Source organism: Athene cunicularia, assembly GCF_003259725.1.
Source record: "Athene cunicularia isolate RWA chromosome 10 unlocalized genomic scaffold, athCun1 chr10_part1, whole genome shotgun sequence".
Lineage (NCBI taxonomy): Eukaryota > Metazoa > Chordata > Aves > Strigiformes > Strigidae > Athene > Athene cunicularia.
Genome location: NW_020799112.1, coordinates 4551460 through 4566106, shown reverse-complemented (window position 1 = coordinate 4566106; position 14647 = coordinate 4551460). Strand labels below are relative to the sequence as shown.

The window sequence follows — 14647 nt, the reverse complement described above, 5'->3', positions numbered from 1 at the left end:
TTGTTCGATTCACCCTCTCATGGTGTATGAGTGAAAATCTAGACTTGTGCTCTTTGTTTCCGGTGTGGACAGGAGTCCTGCTCATCCTTTAACCTTTATTGTGATACTTACTTTTTTGCTGTCAGCAGGGCAAATTTAGTTTGACTGAAATCTAGATGTCCCATTTTTCTATTGATTTTGATTTTCTGATGGTTTGCCTGCAATAGAATTAACTGAGGGCCAGAGTCTAAGGAAGGAAATGTAGCAAGGTAAAAAAAAGGTATTTGCTTCACAGTCCTTCAAGCTTTGCCTACTTATGAGGCTCATGGATACCTTAATGGGATGCACAGAACTGGTTGCATATTTGGTTTCTGTCCTGTTCTGCTGGACGAGTTCTCAGTGCTGACTGTTAGACTTCCTTTGCGAGCCTGAGTTTGGGTTTTACTGTATCTCAGGGAATTACTTTAAAATGGTGCCTTGCTTTGGAACACGCAGTGCTGCAACACTTGTTTTGAAACAGTTCACTTTTGAAAGATTTTCCTGAAGTAGCAGTTCAGTTATGCAAACAAACCACGTGAACAAACATTCTCCAGTTCCAATTAATAATCAGCTTTTCTTTGTACTGTTTGTCTGCTACTGACTGATCCATGAACCTTTCCTGATAGAGCTACTGATGTCTCTAACAGTCATGGGGACCCAGTGGATTAGCCTCAGCATACTTCTGATTCTTATTCTTTAGAACTGTGACCAGTTATGCAACAGTCTTCCTCTGGGATTTGTCCATTGTCTACTTACTCTTCCCTTCTCCTTCCACTCACTTAGGAGTATTCCTGCCGCAAACTATTAGGTATTATGACAGGCTAATGTGTAATGGTAATCATTTCAAGAGTTAGGTGTTCCCAGCAATAATTGTTTCTAATTTTTTCTAATTTCTAATTTCTTCTAATTAGCAATAAATGTTTCTAATTTTTAAAGCAATAATTCCCCACAAACTTAACCAGCGGTTTTTGCAAACTGCTGTGCAGAGCTCAGTCACTTAAATTTTTCTAGGTGTTTTTATGGCCTCTACTTGGTCTTTTCAGTATAAAGATTTTTTTTCTTTCTCTTTATAAGCTCCCATATAGTAACTGTGTTTATGGTGGACTGAAACTGCTGACTGAATGATACTTCTACTTTGTTTGCAGTGTTAGATAGCTTGAAGTCCATCACAGAATAAAGTGATCACACATATAAAGTGCATTATCTTTATTTTCATCCTAATAGAAATGAAAGGTATAAATAACTGTATGTTAGAAAGAGAATATTACTCCAGTGCAAGTAATTTAGAACCAGAATACCAAAATTTAGAACCTTGTCATTTTCTGCAGAGAATTTTCTCTACTATTCTTTTATTTTCATTCAAATGGGCTTTGACTGTATTAGGATCAAGCCTTCCAGTTCACTAAATGTAATCGCTCACTGTCCTGCTGTATAATCAGCTTCATGAAATGAAGGATTTCTGGTTTAGAAGTAATTCTCTTTTTGCCCTTGATTAAAGGAGCCTGCTTCAGACTGTGAGTCCTTAGTCATTGCCTTCTAATTTCAGGTATACATGTTTATGATTTAGTATTGTATGCATTTGGCTGTACATAGCCTTCATGACAGCTTTTTTGTGAAACCACATCGTTTGTTTTGAGTCTAAACAAGACAAGTGCTCCTGACTCATTACAAAAAATATATAAAAATAGTGTAGATAAATGCTGATTTTTTTTTTTTCCCTGAAAATGCATCTCTTCTTTCAGAAGAGAACATTTGTTTTATTTTCTTGAAAAAGGTTGATCTTTTTCATCCAACTATTTCCTACTCTGGTGGATGGACATGGATTCTTTTCAAGTATGAAAGTAGTTATGTTTTATGTAAACTGTATGCTGTAGCTCAGTATGTGAACTATATTTGGGAGGTATCCATTCACTCACCACTGAAACCTGAACATGCTAGAGATTGCCTTAAGAAGAATATGTAAGCTTGTACAGAAAATAGCATGTAACAGAATAGTATTAGCATTTCATAGCACTGTTTTGAAACAGCTTGGTTTAGTTTGCCATGTCTGCAATGTGTTTATATAGAGAGATCTTGTCTATCCTTTTTTGTCATTGATAAATTATTCTTGGCACAGATGAAGATTATTGCCTGCATCTTGTTAACGTTTTGGTGTATTGGTTGTTGGAATTTCCTTGAAGTTCATGCCAAAGAAAATTGTGAAAGCTCTTAAACTATCAAATTGCAAATAGTCCTCCTTCATACCCTTCTTCATATAGCTGAAGTTTTGCATTGCACCTCCAGAGGTACACCGTGTTTAAATTTGCTGAGAGAATATCTAATAAAGAAGTCACACTATTCATATGCAGATAGGAAAGGAGTAGCTAAAACCACCCACCTCTGCTTTTTATTTCCAAGCACACTTGATGACCAAGAAGATCACTTCTTTAATCTAGCTTCTTTTACTGTCTTAAACTGTCTTTTTCAGGAACACTGGATATACCTTTATGCTAATGAAAAACAATCAATATGTTGGCAGTCATATATAATTCTTCTAAGAGCTGTAGGAACAAACTCACAGTAAATGAAGTTGACTAAACACTGCCTGCTATTAGATGTTTTTTTTTACCTGAGTTCATTGTCCATTGTAATAATGTGAGATTGAAGAAGGCTAAATGATAATATATTCCAGGTGTTTTTGTGAACTCAATTAAACAAGCTGCAAAATAAAGTGAACTATTGTCTGTTGCATTATAAAAAAAATATTTTCATTGTAGGTAGCAATAAATAATTTCAGTCTGTTCACAAATAGCATTTCACCCTTTCAGTTGAAGTAATTACTTGTCTACTGAGTGAAAAACAATGGAATACAAGGGAAAAGCATCCGATCTAACTGCCAGCTACATGTGCAAGAGTACACCAACTGGTGCTTAGCGGACAAAGTGTAAAGTTGTCTTCTTAACTCTTGCTGCTTAAGAAGCTCCAAATAATGTTTACTCAGCAATGTCTTCTTAAAGTGTATATTAGTTAACAAAGAAAGTAGACATGTTTAAAAATGTAATGGTCTTGATAGTTTAGCTATGTACAAAAGCTGAGAAAAATAACTCTAGTTAATAAAAGATGAGAATTGGAAATGCATTCATAACTATCATTTTTCTATATAAATCCATTTCCTGAATTAAACTGTGCTTAACTCAGGTTTGGTTGGTTTTGGTTTGTTGTTTTTTTGTTTTTCATTTGCCTTGGAAATGATGTTAATCCAACTGGTTTGAACAGATGACATTCAGTGTGAAAGCACCAGTTGTTTCGGAATAAAGTCAATAGCTTTTTAGGTGTATTCAGTCCTTACCAACAAAATTAATTTGGCTGTCCAGTCTTCCCCCCACCATGATGTGTCTGTTTAAGTAGGCCCTGAGGAAAGATTTCATTATTTTGTATTGGTGATGTGTAACTACTGGAGTATTGGAAGAATGATTAGCAAGGACAGTAGTTCTTACTTTGATGTATATGGCTAGAGCTTTATAGAAAGAACAAATTGAGTTACATCACTACTGAATAATATTTGTAAAGAAAGCACAAAATCCTGATTTAGTCTTTTGAGTGTTTGTTTTCTGCAATGGCAGGCTTTTGTGTTTAAATATTAAAAAAGTGCACTAACACACAAAAAATAAACCAACCACAAACCAGAAACACCCATTACTCTCCAAAACAAAACAAAACAAAAAACCCACAAAACAGTCAAGCAGATTTTTTGCCAATCTTGTTTAACAAAAATCCATCCTTCTCAAAACTTGTACATTTGTATGATAATAGGTGGTTTTAACTTTGTGTTAATAGTGTGCTTTCTTACTGAATAAATCAAAATGGCAAGGAGATTCTCCATCATACTTTGGCTGTGATTCTTAATAGTCCAAACCAGAGGGAATCCTTAGAAACCAATTTTTTTTCACTGTGGAAGTTTCTTCAGGCTGAAAATGAACTGCTGAATCTATGACATTGTTTCATCAAAGTAGAGTGTTCCAGATGGGAAGGTGCAATCCAGAAAAGAACTGGTGTTTGTTAAAGCATGATGTTGATAGGTCTTCAAGGTGGGGTAATGTTTGGCTAAGATAAAGGACTTATTTTTTATAAGCAAGGAGATACAGGTGAGGTATTTAAAGATTCTTTCTGACTAAACTCTACCAGGGAGGCTAAACTTGCTTAGTTTACTTTGTATTCTGAGACCATTAAGTACCTGAGTGGTACAGAAATGAGGACTGGTTATTTATGACTTTGTTTTTGAGATAGTGGCTGGTATTAAGTGTGCATTTAAATAGCTTTGCAGTTTTTCAGTAAAATATTAGTGTTCTAATATTTCTTGGAAGACACAAAGGAAGAACTTTGTCACAGACATCAGTAAATCAAAGTGCTACTGGAAAGTAATAGCAGTGTCTCAGTTCAGACACAGAGATGGCTCAAGCTTTGATGTTCCATTTTTTCCCCCAGATTACAATGAGTGTATTTAAATTTATATGTGAACCCCTCTGAGCTGCTGAAAGACATCATATACTTTAAGAATGGAAAGTGTCCTGTCTGTTACTTACTTTTGATGACTTTTCAAAGAGGTATTATATGGGAATGTAACTAAAGTGGTTTTCTTAATTATGTATACTCTTGGTATACTCTTGCTTTCACCCTACTTAGACAGAGTTATGTTTCATTGTATAAGTATTTATGCACATTTTAGGAAGCGTGGGGGTCTTAATGCCAATAAATGAGCATGGGAAGCATCCCTTCTCAAGAAGGCACCATTAACTATGGATTTTTTTTTTCCTAGCCTAAAAGAATTCCTGCCTAAAGAATATACCAAACAAAGAGGGGCTGAAAAGAGAATATTTCAGGTAATTGTAATACTGAAAAACCTACTATAGTTTTACTTCCTTTAAGAAAAATACAAGCTTTCATAGGTGTATACTTTGTATATACTTGAATTATGTAATATCAGAAAATCAAGTGTAAAGACTCTGACAGCTTTTCTTTTCTTTCTTCGGCAGATTTATTGTCCTGATCCTTTTTTCTTCACTGATGATTATTCAGTGTACTTTGTTGAAGGGGAGAGAGTGAATATTGAATATTCTTAAGACCTTTTTCTCAGTTGCATTGAAATGTAAGGATATGTATTTGTACTGAAATAGAAGCACACTTAGGACAGCCAGTTTTGATTTCATGCCTCCATTATTCAAGCATGAGCTTCAAGTAATACGGAGTTCTGTTAGCTAATGCTTGAGTTCAGTATGTGTCTGGGAATCACACAGTTGTAAAAGATTATAGCAGTTGAGTATAAAATGTACTGATACTGTTGAAAATGGTATCAGAGTTTGAGTACTGTAGATGCACTAAATATCTGTGCCTACTGAAATACAAGTTTGGCAATACAATGCAAGTTGAAAAATTCTGAGGTCAGCAGCTGAAACCAAGTCATACGGTTTCTGGAAGGACATACCAGTGATCTGTGATCTCAACTTGGGAGACAAGTTGAAGAGCAGGAGCAGGGCACATACTTTCCTATGTCTATTACACTGCAGTCTAGGAATTCTGTAGCTTAGTAAGTCTCTTCCACCTGGAGCTTATAGTGCTTCCTCGTAGACAATTATGTTGAACACTTCTCTGTGTATCTTTAGCTGGGGGCAGTGATGTTGCAGTTAAAGCAAAAAAAGATTCATTCACTTCTGAGTTTCACTGTCATGCTATTCCTAGGATGTGATTTTTGCCTATGTCAAATATGATCTATGAGTAGTTTCAGTCATTACACACTTCAGTGCATAGACAAGAAGCTCATCAGTGAGGGCACTGATGCTGGGAAAAGATGCAACACCAAAGTAGAATAAGCAAGCTATCTTTTTTTTTTCTTTTGGGTGGGGGCTCAGCTCTTTTCCCCAAGTTATAAAATTCTTGAGTTTGGCAGGTGATTTTCATGAAATATTCCATCTGCAGTGACTACATTTGGGCTCCTTGCGCTCTCAGGATCCCGGTTGTATTCTCCGTGCTGAACGTGACAGATATGATCAGTCTATGTCCTTGGGGTTCAGAAGGGGTTTTGGAGTTGCAGGTGCTCCCCCAAGTGCTCCTCCGTGGAACACTGTCAAGATGGCAACTTAAACTGGAGTAGGGAAGTGTTTCCCATGTTCCTGGTGCTCCCTCTGCTGCCATCAGTCAGAATGAAAGAGGTGGCAACCAGCAGTTCAGAATGTGAGGGGAAGATGGGGTGTGATAGGAAATGCCACGAACAATATTTAAATAGCATGACATTGGGATAGGATTTTCATCAGAATGGTCTTGTAGTAGGAGAGGAGATACTGAGGTGAAGTTTCAATATGTAATATTGGTATTTGTCATTATTTACAGGTAATAAAGTTTACTAATGAGTAAATTGTTTAAATAATAAATAGAAATTGAATTACAAGACACACCTGGATGAGTATTTCAGTATGAACTATTTAGAAAAATCATTGCTTCTTCTTTACCTTCAGAATTCTTTTCATGTGATGAAAAAAATTATAGATAACAGTGCAACTGGCAAAAAAAGCCCATTGGAAGTACCTACAAGAGATGAGAAATGGTCAGTTATAAGGCTTGAGACTCTCATGAATCAGAAGTTTGGGGCACTAAGCAGGAATAAATAGTCTGTTCCTGGAAAAATATGTGCATGCAGGGACTTTTAAATGATTTTAAAAAGCCAAGTAAAGAGCCATTTATTGTATGTAATTTAATGGCTCAAATTGCAGCAATGCCTAGAATTTTAAACTGTTTCAGAAGTGGTTTAAATGTGCTTGATCTGAGGTACAGATAGAATGGATGATGGTCAAAGAGGAGTGTTCCATTTGCACAGGTTAAGTTCTCCAGTGTGAAGAATTATGGGATACAGTCTTGTTAACATTTCTAGACAGTATTTTTTCAGATATTCTAAGTGTAATGATTATTAACTAAGCATCCTTAAACAGATAAAAAAATATAACTTTTTTGTTTGTTTCCAGCATTGTTTATGCCTAAGTGATACTGAACTCTCATTACAGGAGCACAAAAACTGTGGTGAGATGAGTGAAATAGAAGCCAAAGTGAAGTATGTGAAGCTGGCCCGTTCCCTGCGGACTTACGGAGTGTCATTTTTTCTTGTTAAGGTAATGTAGATCTTGCTGTGAACGTATTGTGTGGTTGGTTATGCATTACCTCAGACTCTGCACTAAGCAAAAGTCAAAGATGTTTTTTCTGTCTGAAAGCGGCATTTGGAAAAAAGTGTAAATTACTATGTGGGCCAGAAGTGTAATTTCAGTTTAGATCCTTGTCATACTGCTTCCAGAAAGAAAGTTGAGTCTGTCATGATTTAATGTCTTTAAAATGACATTTCTTCTTATTTCTTTTGATTACAAAGTACTGTATTCAGGAAAAAAAGTCACAAAGAACTCATAAGTTGTTCCTGTTTAGAAGTTTAGTGATAATATGAATTGCACGCTGAAAAACTGCATCTGAAGAACAACTTCTTCATCTGCATGATTAATTTCTCTTAAGCCTTACACTAAAACGGGTCATGGTCTTAAGGCTGTTTGAAACAATTTGGTACCAAGATACTGATGTTCTGCTTTGAAAACAGGACTGAAGCATTAGTGCCTGAATATTCAGTAACCATTGACACAGAATGGAAAGGAGGCTAAACTTAGGCAAATATTTTCATTCTTAGGTTCCCACAGTTACAGTGCAGAATCTTTGCAGGTAGCAGAATATTGATAGAATGCCTTTTTCTAAAGTACCTAGTCATCCACAGATGCCAGTGAAGCAGGTAGAAGGTGAAAATACAATGAAGAATGTGCAGAGGACACTACTATTAATACAGTACACTTTGAGAAAACTAACTTGTTGTCTTGCTTCCTTTAAGGGAAGAAGTCTTGCTAGGCACCAGTAATGGTGAAAGGAGTCCCAACTCTATCAGAGATGTTGAGCTAGGTTGTGTATTAGAAACTATACAAAGTTATGGTGTGCTGTTTTCAGTAACTAAAATATTAAAACTAACAAGCATGCACATTTAGAACAATCTGCTAATTCACTGAGGATTTGTTAACATGGTGTAGCTGACGTGTATGGTAAAAGGTGAAAATATATTTGTATTTTTCATTAATATCTTGCTTTCTTTTGTCATAGCTTAAAGCAAACTGTAACTGAATCAAGTAACCATGTCATGAAACTTCTGTTGGAAGGAGTACTTGGGCTTTTAAAAGCTTATCAAATGACCTACTATGTAAATAGGAATTGATGCTTTGTAGCCTACATAAATTCAGGGGAATGGAACATATGGATTTTTTTCTATTTTATGATGGATTTTATGTAGCAAATTGTTAGCTTGGGCCTGTGCTTTGCAAACTTGGAAAACTAAAGAGGCAGAATGGCCAACAAATAAGGACACATCAGCTGGCAACATGCAGATTGACCCTGCCCCATTCCTTGTGACATTTGCATGGATTAAGATGTTCTCACAGACTGAAAATAACTAAGATTTCAAATCCAAAATACGAGACAAATTATGGCTGATCTTGCCCAGTTGTCAGCCCCAGTGGGCCTTCCCTTCCTTTACTGCTCCAGAAATTTTATAGAGAAATGTTGAGGGCAACCTAACTTCTCAGTCTTCCTGGTGCCAGTTTCCCTTTCAGCTTCTCTAATGCAGCTTTACAGAGGTAATCTGTGTCTGGAAGGACTGCCATCATGAGCTTCTTTTAAGTAACTTCCAAAGATTTCTTATCATAATCCCTAAAATGTTTCTGTTTCCTGGAAGAGGGAGAAAAGGGAGTGTCTTTTGAACTCCATAGTAAAGATTCCGTAAAGACCAGTGCAGCTTAACGTTAACACACTGTGTGTGACCAGACAAGCTGAGCCTGGAGCTTTCAGTTGTCCTCATCTATATGCCAGTTGCTTCCCTTTGTTTACATCACACTTTGCCTTTCTCCTATGGCAAGCTCCAGTTGAATGAAAAGCAACCTTTTACACCTTGTTATAGGAAAAAATGAAAGGCAAAAACAAGCTGGTTCCTCGTTTGCTGGGTGTCACCAAAGATTCAGTGATGCGTGTGGATGAGAAGACAAAGGAAGTGTTGCAGGAATGGCCACTGACAACTGTGAAACGCTGGGCTGCCTCACCTAAAAGCTTCACTCTGGTAATCTTTTTGTATATATTCAGAGGAAGAGGGGTCAATGTGACAAGGAGAAAGGAGGATGGACCTGAACTCAGAACAGTTTCTTTAATATAACTTGTTTTATCTGTAATTTTCTAGCATTAAATAGAATCACTGAGCCTAAACTAGTTAACTGGACCATGTTGGTGTCTACCATCAATATGTATTTTGATGTCTCTAGACAGACCAATTCCCCCAAAGTAATGTTGAAATCTTTCCCAAAAATACTGTTTAAATCTGTTCTGTGCCTAACCTCTAAAACAGTTAAAATCTTTATTCACACCCACTTAAGCCCTTACATACTTACCATTCATAATGCACCGTGACTTGCAAGATATGAACATAAACAAAGCTAGATAGTTTACAGACATTTGATGATTATGGATTTAAAGAACTTACATGCATGTGATATTCTTTCAATTATTTGTTCCATAAGAGACCAATGCAACAAGGATATGAAAAGGTTGTTTAAAGTGGTAGAGCAAGAGGCAGAGGCTAGAAAATTGCATTCACTTTAATCATGTGCATCTGTTGTGGTTTGAGCCCAGAAGGCAACTGAGCACCATGTAGCTGCTCACTCACTCCTTCCCCTTCAGGAATGGGAAAGAGAAAATACAGCAAAAGGCTTGGGAATCAAGATAAGGACAGGGAGGGATGATTCAGCTGTTATGGTCACAGGCAAAAGACAGAGACTCTTTGGAGGAAGAACAACATCATCAATCTAATTCAAACACACCAATGACAACACTTAACAGACAGAGTAGGACAGTGAGGAGCATTAGCACATCTTAAGAACACCTTCACCCCACCCCTCCCTTCTTCCCTGGGCTCAGCTTTGCTCCTGATTTCTCTACCTCCCTCACCCTAGAGGCACAGGGGGCAGGGAATGGGGGCTGTGGTCAGTCCCTCCGCTCCTTCCTCCTCAGGGGGAGGACTCCTCACACTCTTCCCCTGCTCCCACGTGGTGTCCCTCCCAGGGCAGACAGTCCTCCATGAACTTCTCCAGCGTGAGCCCTTCCCACAGGCTGCAGCTCTTCCCAAACTGCTCCAGTGTGGGTCCCTCCCACGTGTTTCAGCCCTCCCAGCAGTGAACTACAACAGCGGGGGCTTCCCACAGAGTCCCGGCTCTCTTTGGGCGCAGCCCCTGCTCCGGCGTGGGGTCCTCCCCGGGCTGCAGGTCGGCATCTGCTGCCCCGGTGACCCCCACGGGCTGCAGGGCACAGCCGGCCCTCTCACCACGGGCTGAGGGGGGGCTCTGCTCTGGCACACCCCCCCCTGCCCTTCTCCTCTCTTCCACTGACCTCAGTGTTTGCAGAGGTGTCTCCTTCACAACTCCTCCTCCCAACTCCAGCTCCCCCTCCCAGGTTCCCCATCTTAAATACGTTATCACAGAGCCGTGGCCACCATCCCTGACTGGCTCAGCCCAGAGCCGGGTCTGACTTGGAGCCGAGGGAGCTTTGAGAAGCTTCTCACAGGGCCACTGCTGTTAGCCCCCTCCCCTGCTACCAAAACCCCCACCACACACACAAACCCAACACAGCAGCTAATTTCCAATTGCGTGGGTGATTATGCTCTAGAATAAGATTGTAAAGACTTTTCTCCATCCTTCAGTGACTGAGGATGATAGACTAAGTATTTCTTGGTCCTCTGGTATTTGAATTTATGAAACATCTGTGATTAAGCTGCAATAAAAAGCATCCTTCCTCTCTCCTCCCTCACCACCCATATAGACTGGTTTTGAATTTTGGAAGAGTTTCATTTACTGTTGGATATAATCAAATGTCTATACAAACAATTTTAAAATTTGAATTCTCACACTCATATTTGGTACCATTTCTTCATTTATTTACTTTTCATTTTCAAAGGTTGTTTTTTTTTTCCCTCTTCAGGATTTTGGTGAATATCAGGAAAGCTATTACTCAGTACAGACCACTGAGGGAGAACAGATCTCTCAATTAATTGCAGGTTACATTGATATCATCCTAAAGAAGGTATAGTATTAAGATTACGTGTAGTAAAAATTTAGTAAAAATCACTGTACAGAAGTGCTAAAGCTCAAATTTGTGTAAGCTGCAGTTCTCTTTCTCTCATGAAGTCAGTGTTGTATCTTATGTTTTGATGTTGTTATTTTAAACTTTTAAGTAATATAAGCTCTTTCCATTTAACTTAAGTAAGTGCTTCTGGAAAATATCAGGGCTGTTAATTATAGCAGTAGTGTATGGGTCATGCTCAGTACAGCATGTTTGGGCTTTGTCTGTCTGTCTGGAAGGTGAACTGCTGACTGTGAGTGTATATCCAGAGAAGAGTCCAAAGCTTCAACTGTGGATTTTAAGCTATGGACCAAAGTGGTGAATCAAGTGGGAAAAAATGATCCCCTGGAAGCAGCATTTAGAACTACATTAAGGACTACGCCATAGCTGTCCAGCAGCTCTTGTATATAATGCATCAAATCTGAGAAAGTCTTTTGGCAAAACTAAAAAAAAAACCAAAAACAAAACAACCACAAAACCAAAATAACAAAAACACATATTGCTTTAAAAATATTGTGATGAGTAAAGCAAAGAATTACATCTCCGTTGTGCAGAGAGAGGGATAAAATCAGTATACTGTCTTGAAGCTTGGTTTTATGGATTGTGCCTGGCAGGAAAGAAGAGAGGAAGATATGAATCTTCCGCATTCTAAATAATCAGAAGTAAATAAGCACAACAGCAAAAAAATACCAGTTTTACCAACAAACATGGAGCTGAATGGTCATATGTGAATGGCATGTTGTATAGAAAAGTGAGGTGTTTCAAATAGAACCTTCAGATGCTCCTTGACAGTTTTTTACTTTATTAAGGTTCAACCAAGCTACATCATTATTTGCTGTAATGGATTTTAATAGTAAAGAAAGGACAGAAAGCTAAGCAGCTCTTTAAAGCCTGTGTTCATGTGAACAGTGTAGGATATAACATCAAGTGTTACGAAATCAGAGGTTGAGGAAGATTGCCAGAATTCATCACACTACATGCCTTTTCCTCTGAGGTTGTCACTCTCAGATTTAATAAATGGTAAAGAAACTGCAGGTTTCTATAGATGGTTTAAAACTTGATTTTAACTCTCAAGCTTCAAAAGTAGCTTCGTTTCTAATGCCAGATGAAAGCAGCCTTTCTGTCTTGATAGAATACATATGTGCATATTTCCAGTCTTTTCCAATCCTTTGATTTCTTCTTTACAATCTGCTGACACAGCCAGTTTTAAAATGAATGAATTAGGAACAGGTTAAGTAATAAACACCCATGATGCTTCATGATGTGTATGAGAAACATGCAGTTTCCAGTTGTTGAGCCCAAGTTATCTCTGTGATGCATGCTTCAAAGTATGGTTTATTGCTCTTAGTTGCATAATGTTAATTCCTGGTGTGTTTTGGACTGTTCCAACTCAGTTGCTCTGGTGTGGATTGGTGGTGCATTTTTTTCTGCTAAAGTATTCTTGGTGCAACACTCTCCACCCTCACCCCTCAACCCCTCTTGTCCTGCAGTTTTAGTCATTAATCAGTTGACAGGCAACCCTGAATTTGAGTATCTTTCACTATTTTTAATCTAGCTGTATTTTTTTACCTCACATTAATATGGAAATAAGGCACAAACTTGACTAGAAATAGGCAGTTTGAGTTCATGCATAAACACAAACTATAATAGTAAAAAATCTTTGGAGGAAGTTGGGTCATGTGTGTGTATGGATGTTCATGAGGAGTTCCTATTAAACGTACCCAAGGACATGGTGGAGTTCCTGTATTTATATACTTTTTTTTTTCAGACATGTTTTACATAACAAGGTGGAAAGCAGACAGTATCTTGTACTAGGTCACAAGTAGAAGTGGAGTGTTTTTACAAGGCACTTCTTCTATGACTTACATTGTTTCTAGTGGTTTAGACTTACTCTCTTTGTGTATATTTAGCTCTCTTATACCACTGTAAAAAAACTGCCTTGAAGTCAGATGTGTAGGCTGTCCAAAGTTTAAAGTAACTGTGGTAAAATAACTTGGATACAGTGTTAAATTTATCATCTTTAGTATGGGTATGTATTTCCTAGGGGTAGGTAGCATCATGTAGTAGCATTTCAGGATGCTAAATATGACATATGACTTCTAGTTACCTGAGTCAGTCAGATGTTCCTGAGATAGAAGAGAGTGGGAAAGGACATAGTACATGTCCTGTCTGTGCTGAGATTTGCTGTTGTTGCTATCACTTGATCCTCAGAGCATTTTTTTTCCTGTGAGAAAAGACAGTATCTCCGCACTTTCCTTACACCTTTGTTCAAAAAGGCACCAGTAGGCTTTTTTCCTTTATGCACTTAATCTGACAGGGTTTAGAACCTGGTCTGTTAGCTGCTGAAGGGCACCTCTTCTGAGGTGGAAGTTATATTGTCACACACTGCCAAAGGACATGGTGTTCAGCATGGATAAGACTGCAGATTATTTGACTAGGTTTCAGATAAATGGCAAGGAAATGGTGGAGAGAAAGTGAAAAGCAACACACATCATTTAACTTTTTTTTTTTTTCCCCATCTCCAGAAACAAAGTAAAGATAGATTTGGGCTTGAAGGTGATGAGGAATCAACCATGTTGGAAGAATCTGTTTCACCTAAGAAGTGAGTATATGCAACAGGAAACACTCTTTATTTAAGAGTGACACTTTTTAGATGTGACAACTTCTGTCAGATGAAGTAGTATAGTAATTACTTTTAAAAGAACTATTTCCTACAGTGTATATCAATACAAGGAAGTACTATCCCCAGGCAATTCAGCAGACTCATAGCTTCATTCAAGGACTGAAGAGTAGGTATCTGTTGCAAAGTTGTTGGTTGCAACCAACAGTGGTATCAGTTTGTGGTAACTTGGCCCTTGAACAAAGGAACTCAGGCTGTAACTCAGTATAATGCTGGGGGTGGGGGCAGGCATAATGATGCCAAGCTGAAAATGTCATATTAGATTTTTGATCTCCATGCAAACACCTAGGATTTAAAAGGTTTTTAGTTGCTTGTGTGCTAGGTGTTTCCAGTAAATTTGACTCCTGTCAGTTTAGTTGTACCCTGTGTCGTGAACAGAACTTGGCTTATGTCACCAAGCCACTTTAGGCAAACCAACCAGATGTGTGGTAGGTCAGGCTGTGGTTCTGATGGGAGAGTAACTGGATATGACTTACAGCAAAACTGTAGAGCTGGCCATACTCTTGAAAAGGAATGTTAAATCTTTCCTTGCAGTGCAGGAATAGAAATAGGTTTGTGACACTATAAGCTGTAACGAACCACTCAAGTCTTCTGTTGGAACCCTGAGGATGGCAGTGTGTCAGCAGTGTGTATATGAAAAGTCTATATGATTTATTGTTAAACATACAGTTTATAGGAGATAGATTTATTAGATATTTAATGCGACCTTCTATGAAATTTCAACTTCTGATGGATCACACATGC

At 38.0% G+C, this 14647-nt stretch overlaps 1 protein-coding gene across 2 annotated transcripts in view; it reads left to right on the top strand.

The window, feature by feature from the left end:
- Positions 1 to 14647, top strand: part of TLN2 (talin 2) — a 202094-nt gene that overhangs the window by 94491 nt on the left and 92956 nt on the right. For both annotated transcript variants that reach the window (XM_026856212.1, XM_026856213.1), the window contains 5 exons: positions 4814 to 4877; positions 7050 to 7154; positions 9020 to 9175; positions 11083 to 11184; positions 13749 to 13825. In XM_026856212.1, the coding sequence (XP_026712013.1) occupies positions 4814 to 4877; positions 7050 to 7154; positions 9020 to 9175; positions 11083 to 11184; positions 13749 to 13825 (504 nt within the window). The remainder of the gene's footprint in view (positions 1 to 4813; positions 4878 to 7049; positions 7155 to 9019; positions 9176 to 11082; positions 11185 to 13748; positions 13826 to 14647) is intronic.